This window comes from Salvia miltiorrhiza, chromosome 8 (assembly GCF_028751815.1).
Source record: "Salvia miltiorrhiza cultivar Shanhuang (shh) chromosome 8, IMPLAD_Smil_shh, whole genome shotgun sequence".
In the NCBI taxonomy this organism is placed as follows: Eukaryota; Viridiplantae; Streptophyta; class Magnoliopsida; order Lamiales; family Lamiaceae; genus Salvia; species Salvia miltiorrhiza.
Window position 1 is genome coordinate 55,774,705 of NC_080394.1, and position 21,918 is coordinate 55,796,622.

Genomic DNA, 21,918 nt, shown 5'->3' on the forward strand with positions numbered 1-21,918 from the left:
ATGATTAAGAGTAATAAATGCAATATTTATTTATTACATCTTTCAGTTGTTTTAATCCAGTGATTAATATTCAGTTAATTCAGCTTAGAGTTCTGAATTAGATGCCCATTACCTGAGATGACCACGATTGAATTATTGAGCAGTCAATGATTTATTCCAGAATGATAATTGACTTAGCAAAGTCAAGTTATTATTTTATTTGTAATAGAAATATTATTTCTATTTATTTAACATTATTACTTGAGTCATGAGTTTACTCCGAATTGTGAAGTGAATTAAATCTACGGATTTAATTTAAATTTATTCTACGAGTCACGATATTAATAGAAGAAAAGACAGCTATCGAAATACGAAAATTATTAGAGTATTTAATATTATTAGCAAAACCCAGGATTAGTATTACAGATACGCTATATTAGCAAGACCCGAGATTAATATCAGATACCGCTTTATCAAGATACTGAAGGATTTTATTAGTCACACCACAACTTTTCAAACTTTACAATCATTCATTTCCTACATACCTATTACAACACCAGCTAGCAAGCAAGAAAAAGAAAAAAAAAGGGGAAGTGTGTGAATGTGCTGAATAGCTGCAGCAGCTTACTCCCTCCCCAGCAGTAGCAACAGCTATCCTACCACTGCAGCAAGCTACTTTTCCATTTCTCCAGCCATACACAAGGTACATAGAGGGCTCAAATCAGCCACTCTACTGTTGTACCAACCCCTGTAGACTACTCAAGTATAGCTACTAATGCACTCCTTCAAACAAACATATCAGCAGCAACTCTCTTCCATTTCACTCCTCATTTCCCCTCAATTCTGTTGTAATAACCCACGTGAAGGAGGAACTCCATTCATTGCTCTTCTGCCAAACTTTAGAGGTAAGATTTGGCTTAACTCCTTCCATTCCTTCCTAAGCTCAACCTGCATCGTTTGAGAAACAATCTTTATATTTCAGTGTATCTATCCACTGATTCAATCACACAGCAGCCACCCAAACACAAGGATCCACAGGTAAATACTAAGCACTCTTATTTCGAATCCAGTTCGCATATCATCCAACAAGCACGATTAATTAGAAAGGCAGACTGTGTATAGATGCATATTTGTATAATGGACTTAGCAAAGTCACACACTTATGTAATATAGAATGAGCTTGAGTTATTACAGAGATAGAATAGCATAATCAGTTATCACCAAGAAGAACCAACAGCCTAAGCTCCCACACAAGTCAAATGCATTGAGAATTTGCCTAATCAGTAACAAACCACAACGTTTCATAACAAGAGTAGAATAACCAAGATTTCACGAGCGATGAGAATAGCAACAAATCGATGAGTATATTATATGATCGAAAACAAAATACCATAGGATTGTTGAGCTTAGCATTTGGGGGAAAAAGGAGGAGTCTTTGGGTCGTACCTGTTCCATTAAACAAGGAGGAGGGCGGCTGCCTCGATTCCACTGGACCAGAGAGTACCAACGGCGGTTGAGAGACAGAGGCGACCCCGGCCAAGGTCGAACCAAGGCAGATCGTAGAGTCAAAGCAAAGGCACGAGAATTAAGGAGTTGTAGATTAGTGTTTTAAGTGTATAATTAATAAAGTATAAAATTGATAAAGTAGGAGAGAGAATGTAATAAAAGTGATAAAGTAGGAGAGATAATATAATAAAGGTGATAAAGTAGGAGAGAGAATGTAATAATTATTACCCAAAAAGGAAACGTGTCAAGACTCGTGGGACGGCCCAAAGAGGAAAACGTGTCAAGATTCGTGGGACGGAGGGAGTATATATTTAAGCTGGGCTAGAGTTAGTGTGGACTGCTTGATTAGATGGTTTCTAGGCCCAGTTCCTTATCTATTTATTTGTGCTGTCCTATGTTGCTCCCTTTAACTAATGAGGTTGCCTTATTATTTTATTTCTAGTTCGATTAAAGACTAGTCTAGATTTGATTAATTGGTTTTAGCTATTTATTAATTTAGGACGAGATTGTTAATTAGTAAGCGTGTTAGAATACCCTAAGATGAGTAGATTGATTAAGATTAATAATCTGATCTCATAAGATGAGCATTAGTCCTATAGTTGGATTATTATTAAAGGAATACGAGTCATGCATATTTAATTTACGCATTCTCGTTTATTTGAGATTTTTCATCGAGCTAAGGTTTGACCTTATGTTCTCACATTAAAGGTTAAGCGCAAGAGTAAGAGTTAGTCAAGGAGTTACTGAAGTGTAGCAAAACTTTGCTATCAGGTGGGCATTACTTTCATATATATCAAATGAGTTTAATGTTACAATTGAACAAGTTATTCCGTTACAAAATCTTTGAACTGAAAATTATTTCAATTGTTGTCTTACCATAAATGTTTAATTTTGGTATGATATCTATCTGATGTGATATGTAATCGAATTCGGGTCCTGAGCAGTTGATAGTTATCCTGCCAAGGCTAGTGTACACGTGTGACCGTGAGTCATCGAGCGGGTTGGCTGGTCAGGTGTCCGTGAGAGGTGGCCACCTCTCCGACACGTAATTTTAAGATATGATAGATTATGAGAACTTAGACTGCAGTCAACTTTAAGAATCACAAATGAATTTAGTAAGCTTGGGCCTTTTAGCTAAAACTCCCTTGCTGTACTGTTTATGATGACATGACAATTTATAGTTTTTATGAAATGATGTGTATATTAGGCATACGTGCCCACTGAGTTCTCTCGTACTCAGCCCTGCATATATTTTTAAATGTGCAGGTTGAGCAATGGCTGATGGTGATGAAGTGACGAGCGGAGCTTTTGTCTTAGGTTGAATGAATGAACTCTTGGATACATGTCTTCATACATGTAGTCAGATTATGTTATTTCGCTGCGTACTCTTAGGTTTTATGTCCTTTTAGTTAAGTCGGATTCATGTGCACTGAAAAAATAACTAATCCATACAAAAAGTGGTGAGATGTGTTGTATCAATGAATGTGAGTACGAAAGATAGAACACAACGAATGATAACCCAGTTCGGTTAAACAACCTACGTCTGGGGGGCCTCGCCCAGGGAAAATCATCCACTATATGAAGTTAAGATGTACAAAGGACTTACACAATAAGACACCCTCTTACTTAGCCTCTACATCTTCCCAAAACCTCATCAACGGTGAATAACTGAAAGCTAGACAACGACTAACTTTCTAGGCGCACCTAATCCCTCGAGAAACAAGAACCAACAATAAAGAAGAGTAAATAACTCTTTTACAATGTACGCTCAAGTGTATAACTCACAAGCACTCTTCTGCTAGGAAATAAAAGTACTGTATCAATGAAAGTACTACAGACTGTACAAATTTGGGGGGGGACACCTAGCAGGAACAGAATTCTCGACTACATTGCAAGAGATGTTAAGAACGAAATTCCCCAGCCATGATGAACGAAATATGGCCTCCTTTTATAGACATCAAGCCTTTAATCTTCTCTTGTAGCCCAAGTTAATCCTTTCCCAGTCGTAGAAGGAAATAAGAGTTCTAGCTTGATGAGGACTCTGCTTGGATGATCTTGATATATCTCTAATTGTAATCCATCATCAAATTGTGCATACTACTGATATAATATGAAATATATCCATAAGAGTCGTGTAAGATACCAACTGGAATATGCTGCTGAAAATCTCGCAGGAAAGTACCAGCCAAAGTACCAGACACTGATTAGTACTTTGCTGGTAATCGTATCTGAACATCCTGAGATACTTAAATAATTGTCTATACAATGACAATATATATTTGAGTATAACCAATACTCAACATGCACTTACAAGTCTGTTTGAGTCTTTGTGACTAAACATCAGTTATATTATGAATTTTCCCTTCTTTAACAATGATTTTAGTTCGATCCTCTATTATTTGTTCACTCCCTTTCTATCGCCGTTTATAACTGTGTCTTTAGTTACGTTTTCCTGGCTTAATTATCCTTAATTAAGTCCGGTCGTGACATTTAGTTTCACAAAGTATATGTTTTGTGATGAATCTCACCCTAGAAATATCTCAAATGAATGTCATTTAACTTCTAGAAATAACATTCTTCACATGGAAAATTGTTTTCAAGATATGGTCGCTATTAGTTTTTATTTATTAATAATTTACTTTATTGATATATAGCCATTTACAATTAATAATTACGAAGGAACAGTAAATTATCGTTTCTTCAACGAAAATGGCAACAGAAGCATTCAAATACTATAAATTTACTAATTTGTAGCATCACAATTTACCATGTGCAGTATTTTGAATCCTGATAAATTCAACATGTCAATCAACTTAATGAATTATGGAACTATGAATCTTATAATATAAGCTCTATGTCTCAAGTGAATTCTACTTGGACAACAAAAGTCAAGCCATACTAAATCGAAAAATGTAAGCAACAGTAAACAGGAGAGGCATAAGTTTCTCATTTCAAAGAGCGAGAGATCTCCCATTTCGAAATCTAAGCGTTTAAAATTATCATAGCATAGAGATTAAACAAACAAATAAGCTATAAAATGTTCTTTCCCGTTAATGTCTAGTAAAATAATTCTTCAACTTCTTTTTTTTTTTTTTTTTTTTTTGATCAATTAAAAATCTATTAAAAACTGGGGCGGTACCAGGAGTACCAAAAACATCATACAAGTGGTGCGTACTCGAATAATTCTTCAACTTCTAACACAACATAACACCTATCTAGTATAGAGGTCATTTGGTACGGATCAAATAGAACACTATCTCTACCTTCCTTTACCATAGGTTCAATCAACATCGAAAAAGTAGTTTCGTCAAGTGCCCCTTGCATCCATCTCTTTCTTGGGAGGGCTTTCAACGGAGAGTTTCCTTGTCTCAAGTTGTTGAGAATCGACGGTTGTGATGTCGTGTGTTGGGTTGCAGACACCTCTGCTTTTCAAGTTCTTGAACACGAGATGTGTGGCAGTTGCAAGTTCTTGAAGGAAAATTCCAACAAGAACATTAATGCCCTTATCCTTTAGAATCTGTTTCGTGCTTCCCAAACAGGAGGCAGTTAAAAAATATTGGAAAGTGAAAAACAATTAATACACAGATAGAGCTCAGCAGTAACATCTCTCTCTCTCTCCATCCCTCCCATTAACATCCCTGCCATCACTCGTTCCTATTCCTACTGTTTCGTGCAGCAGTTCTTCTTCAAGGTGATGCTTTTTCTATGTTTCTTTTTTTTCTCCCCAAGAAACTAATTGCTTATTATTTTCGATACTCAATTTTCAATGATGACAAAGAACCTCAGATACCACAGGAGGTATTGGAGGGTCTCGAGTTCAAATCTCACTTAAAGATCACCATATCAACTTACAAGGTCAGACAAAACATAGATCTTGATTTCAATCAAGAATTCATATACATAATTCTTACATTGTGAAACTAAACTATAAGTAGCTACAATTTGCACATACAATGAATGCAGAAGTTGCAAGTCAAGGTGCAAACATTGACAATTGATGCGAGACTTGTCATTGCACCAATTGAAATTTGGAGCTTATCACAACTTAGGCATGTGGAGTGCTCACGGATTTATCTTCCCCGTCCTCCTCCTCCTCCAAATGACTGTGTTGTCATGGGAATCTGTAAAAAGCAGTAAATTTGAGGTTAAGTGAGGAGGTGTGTAAGAGAATTCCCAACACCTACACAATCTTGGCAGCCTACATAAACTTCAATCACTAAAGCTAGTTTCCACCTTTCCTAACATATCCTCATGCAATGCTGATCGGCTCAAGTGTGCATTTCCGGTATCTCTGAAGAAGCTATCACTGACAAACTGCAGTCTTGACTGGAATGATCTAACAATCATCGGTTCTTTGCCCCAATTAGAAGTTCTCAAGCTAGATGATTCCGTCAAGGGACAGAAGTGGAGTCCGGTTAACAGGGAGTCTCTCCGCCTTATATTCTTGAGCATTGTCAAATGTGATCTGAGATGTTGGGATGCAGACAACTCCCATTTCCCAGTTTTGAAGAAGCTTAGTCTTGAGGGATTGAAGCACTTGGAAGAGATCCCTTTGGATATTGGGGAAATTCCGACGCTTGAAATTATCAGTGTGGTTAGATGCAGTGAGTCTGCTGAGATTTCAGCAATGAAAATAAAGGAAGAACAAGAGAGTCTAGGAAATGAGGGCCTTCAAGTTCAAATATCATCAAGGAAATTATCCTCTTTCAGCTTGCTAGTTTGCAATTATCAGATACTGGTGAACGGTCGTTAGATTATCAAGAATTCCCATTTTTATTGTACGTCTTTCATTTTTCGCAGAGGAAATGAAATTGTAAATTTTGCTATGTTTTTTATTTTATACTTTGATATGAGTGACTCTTCAAGTTTAGAGTTTTCTAATGTTAGAAGACTAGGTGATCAAGTTTTGCTCGTGTAAATCAACTTTTCGTGGTCGAAAAATAGAGGGATGATACAATTTATACAAAATCGATACTTCATCATGTAAACAAGATAATTTAAGATTAATAGTGCAAAACAGTTTGAGATTTAAAGTGATACTCCCTCCGTCCAAGAAAGAACTTCCTATATTTCCTTTTTGAGACGCCCACAAAAAACTTTCTAAGTATTTTTGGACTATACCCCACCACTTATAATATCTCTTACTTTTACTTTTTCACAACTCCCAATATTCATTATAACACTTTTTCATCACTCTCAATGCACTAAACAACTTTATCTCCACTCTCAATACGCTAAACAACTTTTTTCCTAAAATGCGTACCACTCCATCCTAGGAAATTCTTTCATGGACGGAGGGAGTATTACCCAAAATGTTGAATTTCCAAAAGGCCTAAATCGAATAATATCGATGGGTAAACTCTCCACTTTCACCCTTACCCAGAAACTATTACTGTAACCAGAGGTGTCAACAACAATCTTAAGGCTATCATTCCCAAAGCTGTCCTGCTCTTTCTTAATCTCCAATGCTGAAATGGCCGCAGATTCAGAGCAGTGATGCAAATGAATGAGTTTGAGCGTGTTTATCTCTCCCATCTCCGAAGGGATCTCTTGCAACTGCCACATATCTCGAGCAACGAGCTTTTCAAGAACTCGAAAAACAGAGGTGTGTGCAGACCAACACACAACATCACAGCTGTCGATTCTTAAGAACTTGAGACAAGGGAACTCACCGTTGAAAGTGCTCCACTCGCCTCCCAAGAAAGAGCTGTGTTCTAGCTCGAGAACTTGTAGATGTTGCAATGAACCAATTGTTGCCAGATCTTCTCGAGTGAGGCTGCAGTTTCTCAAGCACAACTTGTTTAGCCAAGTGGGGAAGGCAAGCCTCTTGCTCAGCAAATCCACTGGATATCGCGATATGCAGAAAGGGAACCTCATGTTTAGTGATTCGAGCTTCTGTAAAGAGCTGAGATTGTGGAGATAGTTTAATCACAAGCAATCTTTGTAATCTGTCAAGACATCATCAAACACCACACGCAATTTCTTGATCTTGGGAATTCTCTTGCACGCCTCCTCCGTCCATCTGAAATTCACTACTTGCACAAGTGTTTGCAAGTTTCTCAAGACACACGCTTCATGAAATTCACTACTTGCACAAGTGTTTGCAAGTTTCTCAAGACACACGCTTCATGAATGCAGACAGATCTAACCTTTCCATTCTTACGATACTTACCAACTAAAACGAGGTTCCTGTCAATGAGATCCTTTAAGTAATCCTCTGGAACCTCTTCCAAGACTCAAGCAGCTTTGGGCTTTAGAAATCCCTCAGCAGTTCGCGAGACTGGAATCTCGCGATCCTCTTGAAAAGTCCCCATATAAAGGAAATATGGCTTCAGATGAGCAGGCAAATGGCTATAACTCGAATACAACACATTTAAGCATTGGTCTCCCTCTCCTGAACTCAAAATTGATCTAATGTTTTCTAACACATTGTGCCAATATTCAACTGTCTTAGCTGACTTCTGAAGAAGCCCTCCGATCACAGTGACCGACAGAGGAAGCCCTCTGCACATTTTAGCAATCTCTCTTCCAATTTGTTATAATTCGAGGGGGCAATCTTCCTCTCCAAATACCCTCCCACAAAATAGGTCCCAACATTCACACTCATCTAAAAGATTCACCCTAACACAACACGATCCACAATAGACTGGTACATCTGAAAGCCTAGTAGTGAAAATGAGGTGAACTTCTATTCCCATTATCAGGAAAATAAAACCTTATCTTATCCCAAACTTCAACACTCCACACGTCATCCAGAACAATCAGATATCTTCTACCCGTCAAGCCTTTATACAATGGTTCTCCTAATCGATACTCATCTCTTTCATTGTCCATCTCAATATTCATTGTCCATCTCAATAGTGCTAGTGAGTTCTTTTAGGTGAGAAAGAGCTTCTAAGAAAATATCTGACAAATTGTAATCATTTGAAACAGACACCCATACACGGACATCAAAGTGTCGCTTAATAATTGAATTTTCAAAAGTATTCTTGGCCAGAGTAGTCTTACCAATACCGCCCATACCGACGATTGAGATGATCTGGCGGCTAGATTGATTTCCGGTGAGCAAATCCAAGAGCTGATGCAAGTAGCCACCAAATCCCACCATAATCGCCTCTCGGTTGCTGGCAACAGATCTTGATGAATTAGCAGTCGGCTGCTCATATCTGACTCCCCTTTCCTCTTTCACCTTCAACACTTTCTCTCTCACAAGATCCATATCTACAATTACCTTCTGCTCTGCAGATCGAGACGGTTTTTGTCGTCGGTAGGAATTCGCCAAACAACGTGGGATTCAAATAAATCTTCAGCCGCATAGCTGCAGGTGCAATCCACCTCTCCAAATCATCTACATGAGAGGAATAACTTTCTATAAAATCTAGGAAGAAATAAACCTTTTCGCGGAGGATCTCAATCTGGAAATGATCAAGGAAGAAATAAAATCCTGCTGCAGATCGACCGTGCATCCAAGGCTTGCTTGATTGGATACAGAATGAATTCGATCCACGATTCAATCACGTGCGAGATTTGTCTCTCGAGATGTAGTGCCTCTTTACTACCTCCACCGTGATTATAGGCCTCTATGAAATCAGCCTTTTTCTGAAGGAATTGGATCTGATTGATTGTCGAGAGAGAAAGCAGAGCTGCATAAGCCGCCATTGCCGATGATTTTGGAGGTTCCAGAAAAGGAAGCCAACAAATTGAGGAGCTTTACTTCTTCTCTATGCTGAGCTGTCGTGCCACTCAATTTTCAGGCATCATTTTGCTATTTAAAAAACAAATTATTTTTCTAAATAATTTTATAACTAAATTGATAATTTTATTTAGCTGCCTCTGGATCATAGAGATAATCTAATGAAGGCTCCTCTTAATTTCTGAAATATTTGAACTTGAAGGCCCTCATATCCTACACTCTCTTCTTCTTCCTTCATTTTCATTGCCGAAATTTGAGCAGACTCACTGCATCTAATTGTTGCTGGTTCTGAAATAAATGCAAAAAACTTGTAATTTCCATGCCTCAGTTGTGATCTTTTAGCTACAAGATTGTAAGTGGAAGTTTTTTCTGTACTGATTTATTGCATTAACTTGGCTTTAATCTCACAAACTATATGTTTTGTGATGAATCTCACCCTAGAAATATCTGCCATCCTAGAAATAACATTATTTATCTGGAGCTTTTTTTTTTAAATTCTGTATCTGCAGCAGGTAATTCAAGATATGGATTCTATGAGGTTCTTATTTATTTATAATTCTTAAAGCACTTGTTCCTCACAAATCTTTCACCCCCACAAAAATTCTTAAAACTTCCATAAAACATTTCTTCTCTTTATCAAATACATTTTTTTTTATTAACCTGGCGGAAGAAAACCGTTGATACCAAATATAAAATCAAACACATAGCAAAATTGACAATTTCATTTCGTCTGCGAAAAATGAAATAAAAATGGGAATTCTTGATGAAGAGTAACTAATCGTAGAGATAATCTAACGACCGTTCATTAAGAAATCTCCAGGCTGCATTCATAATTCGAACTTGAAGGCCCTCATTTCCTAGACTCTCTTGTTCTTCCTTTATTTTCATCGCCGAAATTTCAGCAGACTCACAGCATTCAACCACACTGATAATTTCAAGCGTTGGAATTTCTCCAATATCCAAAGGGATCTCTTCCAAGTGCATCAATCTCTTAAGACTAAGCTTCTTCAAAACTGGGAAATGGGAGCTGTCTGCATCCCAACATCTCAGATCACAACTGTCAATGCTCAAGAATCTAAGGCTGAGAAACTCCCCGTTAACCGGACTCCACTTCTGTCCCTTGACGGAATCAACTAGCTCGAGAGCTTCTAATTGGGGCAAAGAACCAATGATTGCTAGATCATTCCAGTCAAGACTGCAGCTTGTGAGTGACAGCTTCTTCAGAGATAACGGAAATGCACACTTGAGCTGATCTGCATTGCATGAGGAACGGTAAGAAAAGGTGGAAACTAGCTTTAGTGATTGAAGTTTATGTAGGCTGCCAAGATTGTGGAGATGGTCTAACAAGCAATCATCATATCCCTCCAACTCATCATCGTAGATTAGATGCAATTTGTTGGTGTTGGGAATTCTCTTACACACCTCCTCACTCAACCTCAAATTTACTGTTTTTATCAGTGTCTGTAAGTTTCCCATGACAACACAGTCATTTGGAGGAGGAGGAGGATGGGGAAGATAAATCCGTTTGCACTCCACATGCCTAAGTTGTGACAAGCTCCAAATTTCAATTGGTGCAATAAGTCTCGCATCAATTGTCAATGTTTGCAGGTTCCAAATGAAGGATATTGAAGAAGGAAGCCTCACCAAGGAGTACGGAGATTGGAAAGTAAGGCACCGCAGGTTCAAGTTCTGCATTATATTTACCGCGAAACAGTCGCTAGCCACAGTCAAAACTCTCAATAACTTGAACACAACCGGCAGCTTGAACCCTCTGCATACTAGAGAACGAAGAAGCTGCGCTGATTTCAGAGCATCAGACATCTCAGGAACATCATCACTCTTGATGAAGTCATGACATATGAAGCGACGCTCCTTAGTCATGTTGTCGAGTGCCCTTTTGGCATAGAAGAACTTGTCTTTCTCAGAGACTTTGAGGAACAGATCTCTTATCCGATCGATGGGGCGACGCTTCTTAGTCATGTTGTCGAGTGACCTTTTGACATAGTGATAGAAGAACTTGTCTTTCTCAGAGACTTTCAAGCACAGATCTCTTATCAGATCGTGAAGTCGACAAGACCTAATCTTCCCATTAGATCGATGTCTGCCAACAAGAACAAGATTCCTGTCGACTAAGTCTTTCAAGTACCCCTCTGCAATCTCTTCTAACATTTGAGCTCTCTTCGGTTTGATAAATCCTTCAGCAACCCAAAGTTTGATGATTCGTGATGCACGAATCTCATGGTCCTCCCGGAAAATCCCCATATAAAGAAAACATGGTTTCAGATGAGGGGGCAAGTGATTATAGCTTAAAGATAACACATCTAAGATCTCTTGCTTCTCCATTGAATTGGGGATTGATTTTATATTCTCGGCAACATCCTCCCAGAATCCTACAATCCTAGGCGATTTGAGAAGAAACCCTCCAATCACAACAATTGACAAGGGTAGTCCTCTGCACAATCTAACAATCTCATTTCCCACACTTTCTAGTTGATGACAAGGGCAATGTTCTTGCTGGAAAGCGTTTCTGCAAAACAACACCCAACTTTGATCCTTTTTCAAAGGTTTCATGGTGATGCAAGAAGTAGAGCCACAATCACTAGCCACATCCGACAACCTAGTAGTTAAAACGATCCGACTTCCATTCCCATTATCGGGAAAGTAACGCCTCACCTCATCCCAAGCTTCGACACTCCATATGTCATCTAATACAATCAGATATCTTCTACCACATAAAGTCTGATGCAACTTTAGCCCTAAATCATTTTCACTTCCACTTTGCCCTATGCTAGAGAGAAGTTTTGAAAAGATTTCTTTTGCACTGTATTGTTGAGATACAGTTGCCCAAGCACGAATGTGAAAGTGTTCCTTGATGAATGAATTTTCATAAACATTTAGAGCAAGCGTGGTCTTACCCGTGCCGCCCATCCCAACAATCGAGATGATTTGCTGCTTGGGTTGATGTATGGTGAGCTTGTCCATGATGTGGATCACGTCGTCTTCGAGTCCCACCGGAGAAGCCTTTCCGGTGGTGGTGGTGAGAGGTTGTTTCTCCTCCACAACATCCATGTCACCATGTGTAGCTTGCTCCTCTCTCGCTAGCCATTTCTCCTTGAGCTCAGCACCCTTTCTCATGATACCATCCATTTCTTCAATTATTTGTTGCAGATCCGACAACGAGCATTTATGACTGGGTCGATTTCTCCCTTGCCAGCGCCGCAGCATGAAGTTGGTCCGTGCTTGCTTCTTCTCAGCATGAATTTGATCGACAATGTGTGATTCAATCACATCTTCAGCTGCGTGAGCTGCAGATGCGATTTGACTCTCCAGATCTGATGCTTCTTTGCTACCTCCATCAATATTAGTGTTGGTAACCAAGTCGAGCAAGCCATCAGCCTTTCCCCCAAGGGATTCAATCTGTTTCTTGTCGAATACAGTTAAAAGGCGAGGATGGCTCATCATCTGCTCAATGATGTTCATCACAGAAACCAGAGCTGCATAAGCTGCCATCTCAAATCAAAGTCGAATTTTGTTGAAATTTGAGGAATCTGAACGACGATTGACATAATCTGCTAAGAAATAAGTAATCAAGTCGTTTTATTTTCCATTAGCTGTGATCCACAACAATCTCATTATTAAAGTTCCTGCCTGGGTTCCACAGCCGCATTATTAAAGTTTCTTTTCCTTTTCTTTCAAAAAAAAAAAAAAGTTTCTTTTCCTTCACTAAAAAAACCGAATATATTATGTGCACCACAATCTCTTTATTTGATATATTGAATCATCCTTTTAAATAAATACTCCCTCCGTCCCACTAGAATTCACACTTTTGAGTTGGACACGGAGATTAAGAATAAAGGGTTAGTAAGTAGGGTCCACTTATTTTATGTGTGTAGAGAATATGGAATGAGATTCAGTATACCACATTTTATGTCCCACTTTGTGTTACACTTTCAATTTTATTTAATTTCTTATATATATTTTCGTCAATTTCAATTTTATATGTTTTAGTTTATTTTTGTGATTATAAACTAGGGTTTATTCCATCAATTTAGGGTATATAATTATTTTTTTATCATTTAATTTCATTTTTATTAGCTAATAATAGGTTGATAAATTCAAAGTCATGGTATATACTTTCTAAAAAATTTAATCTTTTGAAATAAAAATTAAATATAATTCCTAGTATTATAATAAATTTTATTTTTATAAAAAATATTTTTAAAATAATAGATATAAGCATGGGACATAGTGACACACATGAGATTGTGGGATACCGGATCTCTTCTCAGAGAATATAGGGACCACATACCATTTTAGGAAAGTGTCAATTCTAGTGGGACAAATAAAAAAGACAAGTGTGTCAATTCTAATGGCACGAAGGGAGTATCATTTTTAGTTTCCTTATTTTCTAGTATAAAATAAAAAATAGTAAGATCTAATTTGTCATTTTCGTCAATTCATAAAAGTATATCATAACCTATTTTTATTAACAATTTGACTAATTTGTGTACCTAAATTGACTAATTTAATTAACTTGATCACCTAGTCTTCTAAAATGGTAGCTAGAAATGCTTGTGGATCAAGTTGTAAGCTTGCTGTCATTTTCATAGAGTATCTCATCTCTGTTGTGTTTCGCGTTGCTTGTGCTCAGGATGCTGCTATGAGATCTATGATAGATCTATGGTACTGAAATAAATGCAAAAAACTTAAAATTTCCATGGTTCGGTTGTGATCTTTTAGCTACAAGATTGTAAGTGGAAGTTTTTCTGTATTGATTTATTGCATCAACTTGCTTTAATCTCACAAACTATATGTTTTGTGATGAATCTCACCGTAGAAATATCTCAAATGAATGCTGTTGTTATTATTCAGTATAAATCGTGTGAAGCTTAGAACTAAAGTTGCTAGAACTGAAAGTGTTGTTTGAAGTCGGAGGGGTTTAGTTGCAAAGTCTGAATAGCGGAGGGACTTTGTTTGCAAATTCGAATAGTTGGCAGATCGAATCTGGTCCGTTGGTGCAGATCGTGCGGTTGGGATTTAATCTTTGTTTTCAGTTAGTTATAACTAACTGAACGGGAGTCTTCGTCTTCCTCAACTCAGCTCCTGCAACTAGTTCAAGAAAAATACACAGAGAGGAAAGAATTGTGAGAGGATTGAGAGATTATCTTTCAGAGTTAGATTTGATTTTCGGTGTCTTTCTTTTCGATTCAAAGTTATAGTCTCTGTGATTCTAAGTTTGCTTGGTGAATAAAAGTAGATCGATTTGCTTGGCCCGTGGATGTAGGTTGAAAAACCGAACCACGTAATTGCTGTGTTTTTGTGATTTCTTTGTTACTTTTCTGCTGATTTCACTAACAAATGTCATTCTAATTCTAGAAATAACATTATTTACCTGGAAAATTGTTTTCAAGATATGGATGCTATCAGGATTTATTTATTTAGTAATTTATTTTATTGATATATAGCCATTTAAAATCAGATTTTAGTGTCCGTCATTCTTCTCGTTCCCCAACAGTTTCTTCTCTTTGTGAATCAAGATGTGCTCCACAATCTCTTTATAGATACTGAATCATCCTTTTAAATTTCATTTTTAGTTTCCTTATTTTTTATAAAATTAAAAATAAGATCTAATTTGTCATTTTCGTCAATTCAGAAAAATATATCATAACCTATTTTTAATAACAATTTGACTAATTTGTGTACCCATCTTCACTCACTAACAACTTGACTAATTTAATTAACTTGATCACCTAGTCTTCTAAAATGGTTGCTAGAAATGCTTGTGGATCAAGTTGTAAGCTTCTTGTCATTTTCACGTCGTTTAATCTTAACTTTGAATCGGAATAGTAGCGCTAGTCCTCACGACCCACAAAGCCTACAAGAAATCTACATTCTTAATAGGTTTCCTGAATCTAATGTTAAGTCATAGTGAAGTAATTCATATTATACGATTCATCACGCCGGGTTTTTAAAACTAAAACTCTTGAGTTAAGGACACCAACAATATCCTTACTCGATTTTCTTTAATAATTGAATTTATAATTAAAACCAATTAAACCATAAATACTTTTATTGCATAATGTAAATACAATTTAATGTCATGCTTGAAACATATGATAAATAATTGCTTAAAATATACACATAATAATAAATACAATATATTATTAGAGAGACTTCTGGTTGCAGTGGTGGAGGCCTTGGAAATCTGTGGATATCAACTATCAAAGAGTTGTCTGGACTAAATGGACCGGAGTCTCGCTACATGTTTGGAATTCCCGTTTCTTCAGTACGGCAAGCGCGAGGTTCGGGTTGCTTCTGAAAATTGAAGAAAAAACAAGAACGAAAGAGAGGCTGGACGTGGCTTATATACAGATGTCTACTGGGTTCAACTCTATTGGAAACATCATGAAATGTAAAATCGACGGTGCTTCGTTCCAAATCCGGGTGGAAGAAATGCCCGATAATTTCGTTTCCCCAGAGGAGGAGGAGTGGTCTTTGGACGAAGATGCTGACTCAGAATGTTCTTTACTAGATATCTCACAGTCTCCGGCGAAGGCTTCCATCGTCGAGTCGGAAACAGAGGACGGTGAAGGAAATGATTCGGTTACTCAAAAAAACGGCGTCTCAGAACTTGAGAGGAAGGTTGTGGAAACTAATGGCCCGTTCCCACATTACTCTGGCACAGATAAAGGGAGCCAAGTCCAGATGGTTTCCTCCAAAGGGACTGATAAATCACCTTCAAATGAGCCAGGGAGTAGAGGTAGAGAGATCAGCGAAGGGAGTAGAAACGAGAAAGAGAAGGAATTTCAAAATGAACTTGAGGGGGAGGAGTGCGATCCCTCGAGGGTATCAGATTCTCTCACTGCGGGGGTTGTTTATAAGAAAGGAACGACGAACAGACGAGGAGGAGTTTCGAGGAAGAAAATTCATAAATCAAAAGCCACCGAAAATCAGCATCAAGTTTGGGGCAATTTCATTGCTGATATTGAATCAGAGGGTGAGATGGGCAAGAATGGAAGCGGTTCGCGATCTACTGAGGCGGATTGGGAGAAGTCGGACAGAGATGAAGATACAAGAACATGGCTCTTTGCCAAGAAGTTGGGTTTATCGAGCAATCACCAAGACGCGGTCATGATCGAGCAATTAAAGGAGCAAAGAGCGAAGGCAGGAGATCCGAAGGTCGTGGGTGATATTGAAACAGGTTCTTAATGAATATTTTATCTTACAACATTAGAGGCTTGGGGAGTTCCATTAAACAGAGTGATATCGGAGAATTGGTTAGGAAAAATGCTTTAGATTTTTGTTTTGTTCAGGAAACCAAAATGGAAATTTTCTGTTCCCCAATGTGTGATAAGTGGTGGGGGATGAGTAATTTTGATTGGGCTGTGAGGGAGTCAGAAGGCAGATCGGGTGGAATACTATCGGTCTGGAACAAGGATAAGTTTGTGGCAACTAGTAAATGGAACGTGACGGGGGCTGTTATTGTTAATGGGATTTGGCTACAAGGAGGCCTGCATTGTTGTTTTGTTAATGTGTGTGCGCCCATGGGAACCACCGAAAAGGAATCTTTGTGGGATACATTACAGCTCATTGCTCTTCAAAACAAAGACTCGTGCCTGTGTTTTCTTGGCGACTTCAACGCAGTGCGTGATTCGGGAGAAAGGGTGGGGAAAGGTGCTGTCTTTAATCAAGCAGATGCAAGGTCTTTTGACGCTTTTATTAGGCAAAGTAATCTGCTGGAAATCAGAACACAGGGAAGAAAGTTTACGTGGTATCAACCTGGTGGAGGATGCAAGAGCAAACTAGACAGATTTATGGTCAACGAGAAATGGATGCAGGAATGGCCGGACACAGTCGGAAGGGGGCTTCAGAGATCAGTGTCGGACCATTGTCCGATCTTCCTGACTACAAAAACCAAGAACTGGGGACCCAAACCTTTTAGGTTCCTTAATTCTTGGCTCTCCCACCCAGATTTTTGCGCGTTGGTAAGGAAATCTTGGGATGAAGCTAAGATTGAAGGATGGAGTTGCTTTGTGTTCAAAGAGAAATTGAAATTGGTGAAGAGTGCGTTGAAAGAGTGGAATATGAGGATTTATGGCAACATTGAGCACGGCTTGACAGATCTTAAGGATGAACTTCAGGAGCTGGACATTTTTGATGACACCTTTGGTCTTGAGGAGAGTGAGACAATCAGGAGAAATGAATTACGAGCAAAGATTTTCCTTAAATCCAAAGAAAAATGTAGTCTTCTCCAACAAAAGGCGAAAGTCAAATGGGTCAAGGAGGGCGATCTGAATACTAGTTTTTATCACAAAGCAATTGTTGGGAGAAGAAAGAAGAATGAAATTGCAGGGCTTGATGTTGGGGGTTGCTGGATCGAGGATCCAAAGATCATTAAGGAGAACGTCAAAACGTTCTTCGAGAATCACTTCAAGAAGACGCCGCGCGTCCTACCTATGATACCGGGAGATTTCACTGCTCGGAAAATTTCTGCAGCAAATAATGTGGAGCTGATCAAACCTTTTTCAGAATCAGAAATTAAAGAGGCCATTTGGAGCTGTGACGGTGACAAGAGCCCGGGACCGGATGGCTTTAACCTCAAGTTCTGGAAAGCGTCATGGGAGATTATCAAGAAAGATTTTTTAAAGGTGATGACTGAATTTCACTCCAATGGCAAAATCCCTCGGGGATGTAACTCTTCATTCATCGTTCTCATTCCTAAAAAAGAAGGAGCTTGCTCACTTGAGGAGTTTAGGCCTATTTCACTTATTTGTAGCCTCTACAAAGTCATTGCGAAGGTTTTGGCGAATAGGATGAAACAGGTCATGGATTCAGTTATTTCGGATAATCAGAGTGCCTTCATTGGCGGCCGTTACATCCTAGATGGGGTGGTGGTTCTAAATGAAGCAATCGCGGAGGCTTCTAAGAAGAGAAAGGGGAGGATTATCTTCAAGGTGGATTTCGCGAAAGCCTATGACTCCGTTGAGTGGGATTTCTTGGATTTAATGCTTGAAAGAATGGATTTTGAGCCATTATGGAGGAAATGGATCCGAGGTTGTATCTCCTCGGCGACGACGAATATTTTGGTAAATGGATCTCCATCTGGTGAGGTGTGTTTAGAAAGAGGATTACGGCAGGGGGATCCGCTTTCCCCGTTTCTCTTTCTTGTTGCAGCGGAGGGGCTCCACTCTTTGATTACGAGAGCTGTTGACAAGGAGCTGATTAAGCCGGTAAAGGTAGGAAATGATGACATTTCAATTCCGCACCTCCAATACGCCGATGACACGGTCTTCTTGATGGAGGATGATGAAAGAAATGCAGTGGTAGTTAAAATGATTCTCAGAGTGTTCCAGCTACTATCAGGGCTTGCCGTCAATTTCAAAAAATGCTGTCTCTTCGGAGTTGGGGTCGAGGAGGATACGATCGAGATGATGGCGGCTGTTTTGGGTTGTGATGTGGGCTCCTTACCTTTCAATTACCTCGGTATTAAAGTGGGCAGCAAGGGCAAAAAGGTTGCTGATTGGAAATACTTGGTTGAGAAGGTGAGAAAGAAAATCGATTCGTGGAAAAATGGGAAGTTCTCTCTCGCGGGCCGTGTGACCTTGGTGAAGGCTGTGCTTCAATCCATACCGATTTATCAGCTCTCTTTTACCTGTTTACCAAAATCAATTGTGAGTTCTCTAAATGCTTTACTTGGTAATTTTCTGTGGGGAGGGGGTGCTAGTAAAAGTGCGATTGCTTGGGTGAAGTGGAAGGTGCTTTGTGCTTCAAAAGATGAAGGAGGCTTGGGGCTTAAAAATATTGAGTGGTTTAATCAGGCACTAGTCGTTAAATGGTTGTGGCGGTACCTTACTGGAAGGGACATGCTTTGGGCAAAAATTGTTAGGTCCATTTATGGTGAGGTTGAGTGGGGAGAGACAGGTATGGAAAACGCGGGGAAAGGTAGATTTAGAGATGGGTGGTGGCCGAAGATCGTTTCTGCGGCGGGAGGGGCGAGCAATTTTTGGTTTATTCAAAATTTGAAGCCAAGGTGGGGGATGGGAAGACCTTTAAATTCTGGACTCAGTGGTGGGTTGGTCAAAAGCCGTTGAAGTTTACTTTTCCTAGACTTTTTCAGTTGAGTGCGAATAAAGAAGCTGCAATCTGTGAAGTTGGGGAATGGACTGATACTGGATGGTGTTGGGATTTAAGGTGGAGAAGAGAGCTGTTTGAGAGAGAGAGGGGAGGAGTTTCGGAGCTGCTTAGCCTTGTTTCTGGTACTAATCTGTGTGCAGGTAACAAGGACGGATGGACATGGAATGGCGACACTGGGAGAGGCTTTACAACCAAGTCCGCTTATGAAGCTATTAAAGATCAAGCAAACGAGACTACGGAGGCGGTGGAGGAAACTGATACGAGTACGAAGGTGTGGAAGATCCCTATTCCAAACAAAGTCAAGCTTACCGCATGGAGAATTTTGAAGAACAGAATTCCGACGTGTGACAACCTCTTGAGAAGAAATGTGATGTTGTGTGAAGTCGAGGTGGGATGTAACGCCTGTTTTCATCGGCAGGAATCCACGAACCACGTGTTGATCCACTGTTCAAAGACCTCAAAGGTATGGGAAGCAATCTTTCAATGGCTCGGAGTTAGCATGGTGCAGCCATATGACGTGCCCTCGCACTTTCAGTTCTTTACTAGTTTGAGTGGCCGGAAAAGAAATAAGAAGCTCTTGATGGCTCTTTGGTGTTGTACTACTTGGCTTATTTGGAAAATGCGGAATGAGAGTAGATTTGAGAACAAAAGATGGGAGAGTGCAAACTTGTTTGGAGAAATCAAAGCTAGAGTGTGGAGTTGGGGTAGAATTTTTGGTTTTGTTAATGATGGAGTTGGGTTTCATAGGTGGATGTCGAATGATGAATCCCCGATGATTTTGTAATCTTCTTGGTACTATTGGTGCCTTTTCGTTCTATAATATTTACTTTCCTTATCAAAAAAAAAAATTATGCATCACTCTTTAAAATAATTAATTAAACTAATGATGGTTTAATTAAATAATCAAGGTAGCCCATTTGAACATGAATATGCACGGCCCAATTAAACCAAAAAAGGCCTTTTTTAAAAATAATATAAAACCGCAGCCCACATGATTAATTAAAGGGTGCTTCTATCATAGCCACAATTTTACTCCTCATAGCCACCTATTTAAAATAATAATAAATAATTATTATAAATTTACAATTATACCCTATAATTCCTAAATCGCATATCTACTACTATCTGGAAATAACTCACAATCGCCTCCCCGTCGCCCCGCCTAATGGTCCGACCACGCCCGCAAGGAACCAGCAGCTGTTACCGCCGACCTTAAAGCACAGTAGTCCGGCCGACGCAGCGAGCTAACCTCGGTTCGAGAGCGGCGACTAGACGAGAGCAGAGAACCTGAGACCCCAGCAGACCGTTCGAGTGAGACCCAGCAGACCGTTCCTGTCGCTAAACGCCTCCCACCCAGCCACCGATCTCAACGCCGGTAGTCTCTCTCGGCCAAGATCTGTTTGGCTTCTTCCCAAATCTCACGATCGGGCAGGTCTCTCGCCGTGCCGTCTACCAATTCAAAGCTCCGATTCAGAGCAGGGCATCACTTCTCTTTAAAGCTAAGTTTGTAGTCTCTTCTCAACTATGAAAATGGCGTTTGGTTTGGAGTTTGGAGTTTGGGATTTTATCTTAGCAACACACGAATAGAAGCAGTTTTGCATAAGAGTTGTTTAATACACGATTGAGTTCTCATACAAACTGTAATTGGTGTTTGCAATGGTTTTCTGTTATGAAACTGATTATGATTGGATATGAATGCTTACTGGAATGGATATTTGAGATAGTTGAATACCTTGAATGTTTTCGATCTGACCAGTGGCTGTTGGAGTTGAAATTATTGTGGAGTAACTTGAAGTTGCTTGGTTAAGAGTTTTTTTCTTTTTCATTGACCGGAGAGCATGAGTCGTGAGGAGGTTTGGAGGGTGGTGAGGAGAAAGGGGCACGAGAGGACCGGAGCAGAAGGCAATGTGGTGTATCAACGGAGCAATAACTTTCATTGGCAGCCGAAGACTTGGAGGAGTGGAGCTGGGGTTAAACCTCTTTCGAGATCCCAGAGAGTCACCTTCTTCTTTAACAACATCCCTGAAGATTGCAGCTTTGATTTCTTGAGAAGGAAGTTTGGTGCCGTTCGGGTTCCGACTGACATTTTCTGTCCCAATAAGAGAGATAAAAAAGGGAAGCCTTTCGGCTTTGTCCGATTCGAAGGTGTCGAGGATAAGGAAGGTTTGCTTGAACAGTTGAATCAACTTTGGATTGGAAGCTACAAAATTAGGGTTTTTAAACCAAGGTTTGAGAGGGTGGTGAGGGATGAAGAAAAAATGGGGTTCGACGCCAAAAGAGATACTGGAAAGAAACCGGACTGCTACCATTTTTTGGATTATGCAAAGAAGAAGCCGAGAGTTTCCTTTAAAGAAGTTCTCACTGGAGTCTCTGAAGGAGAACCCTGCACAAGAGAAAAACTACAATTCAAAACTTCGGAGGAGGATTCAAAGTGGCTTGAAGGAACATTCACAGGTTTCATCAAAGATGATTTCTCCTGGAATGAAATCAAAGAAGAAATCAACAGTGAATGTGCCGGAAAACTGAAAGTTTCGACGATGGGGGGAAGTTTGGTGCTCATCCGAAGTATTTGCGAACTGCCAACACAAGAAGTTCTCAATGAGTTG

At 39.3% G+C, this 21,918-nt stretch overlaps 2 protein-coding genes across 2 annotated transcripts; both read right to left on the reverse strand.

Moving 5' to 3' along the window:
- Positions 1–8,320: 8,320 nt before the first annotated feature.
- Positions 8,321–8,704, reverse strand: LOC130998749 (probable disease resistance RPP8-like protein 2). Its single transcript, XM_057924158.1, has one exon. The coding sequence runs from the start codon at positions 8,702–8,704 to the stop codon at positions 8,321–8,323; it is 384 nt and encodes a 127-aa protein (XP_057780141.1).
- Positions 8,705–9,952: 1,248 nt separating this feature from the next.
- Positions 9,953–12,688, reverse strand: LOC130998750 (putative late blight resistance protein homolog R1A-10). The gene has a single exon (XM_057924159.1). It carries the CDS (start codon positions 12,686–12,688, stop codon positions 9,953–9,955), a length of 2,736 nt encoding a protein of 911 aa, XP_057780142.1.
- Positions 12,689–21,918: the final 9,230 nt, after the last annotated feature.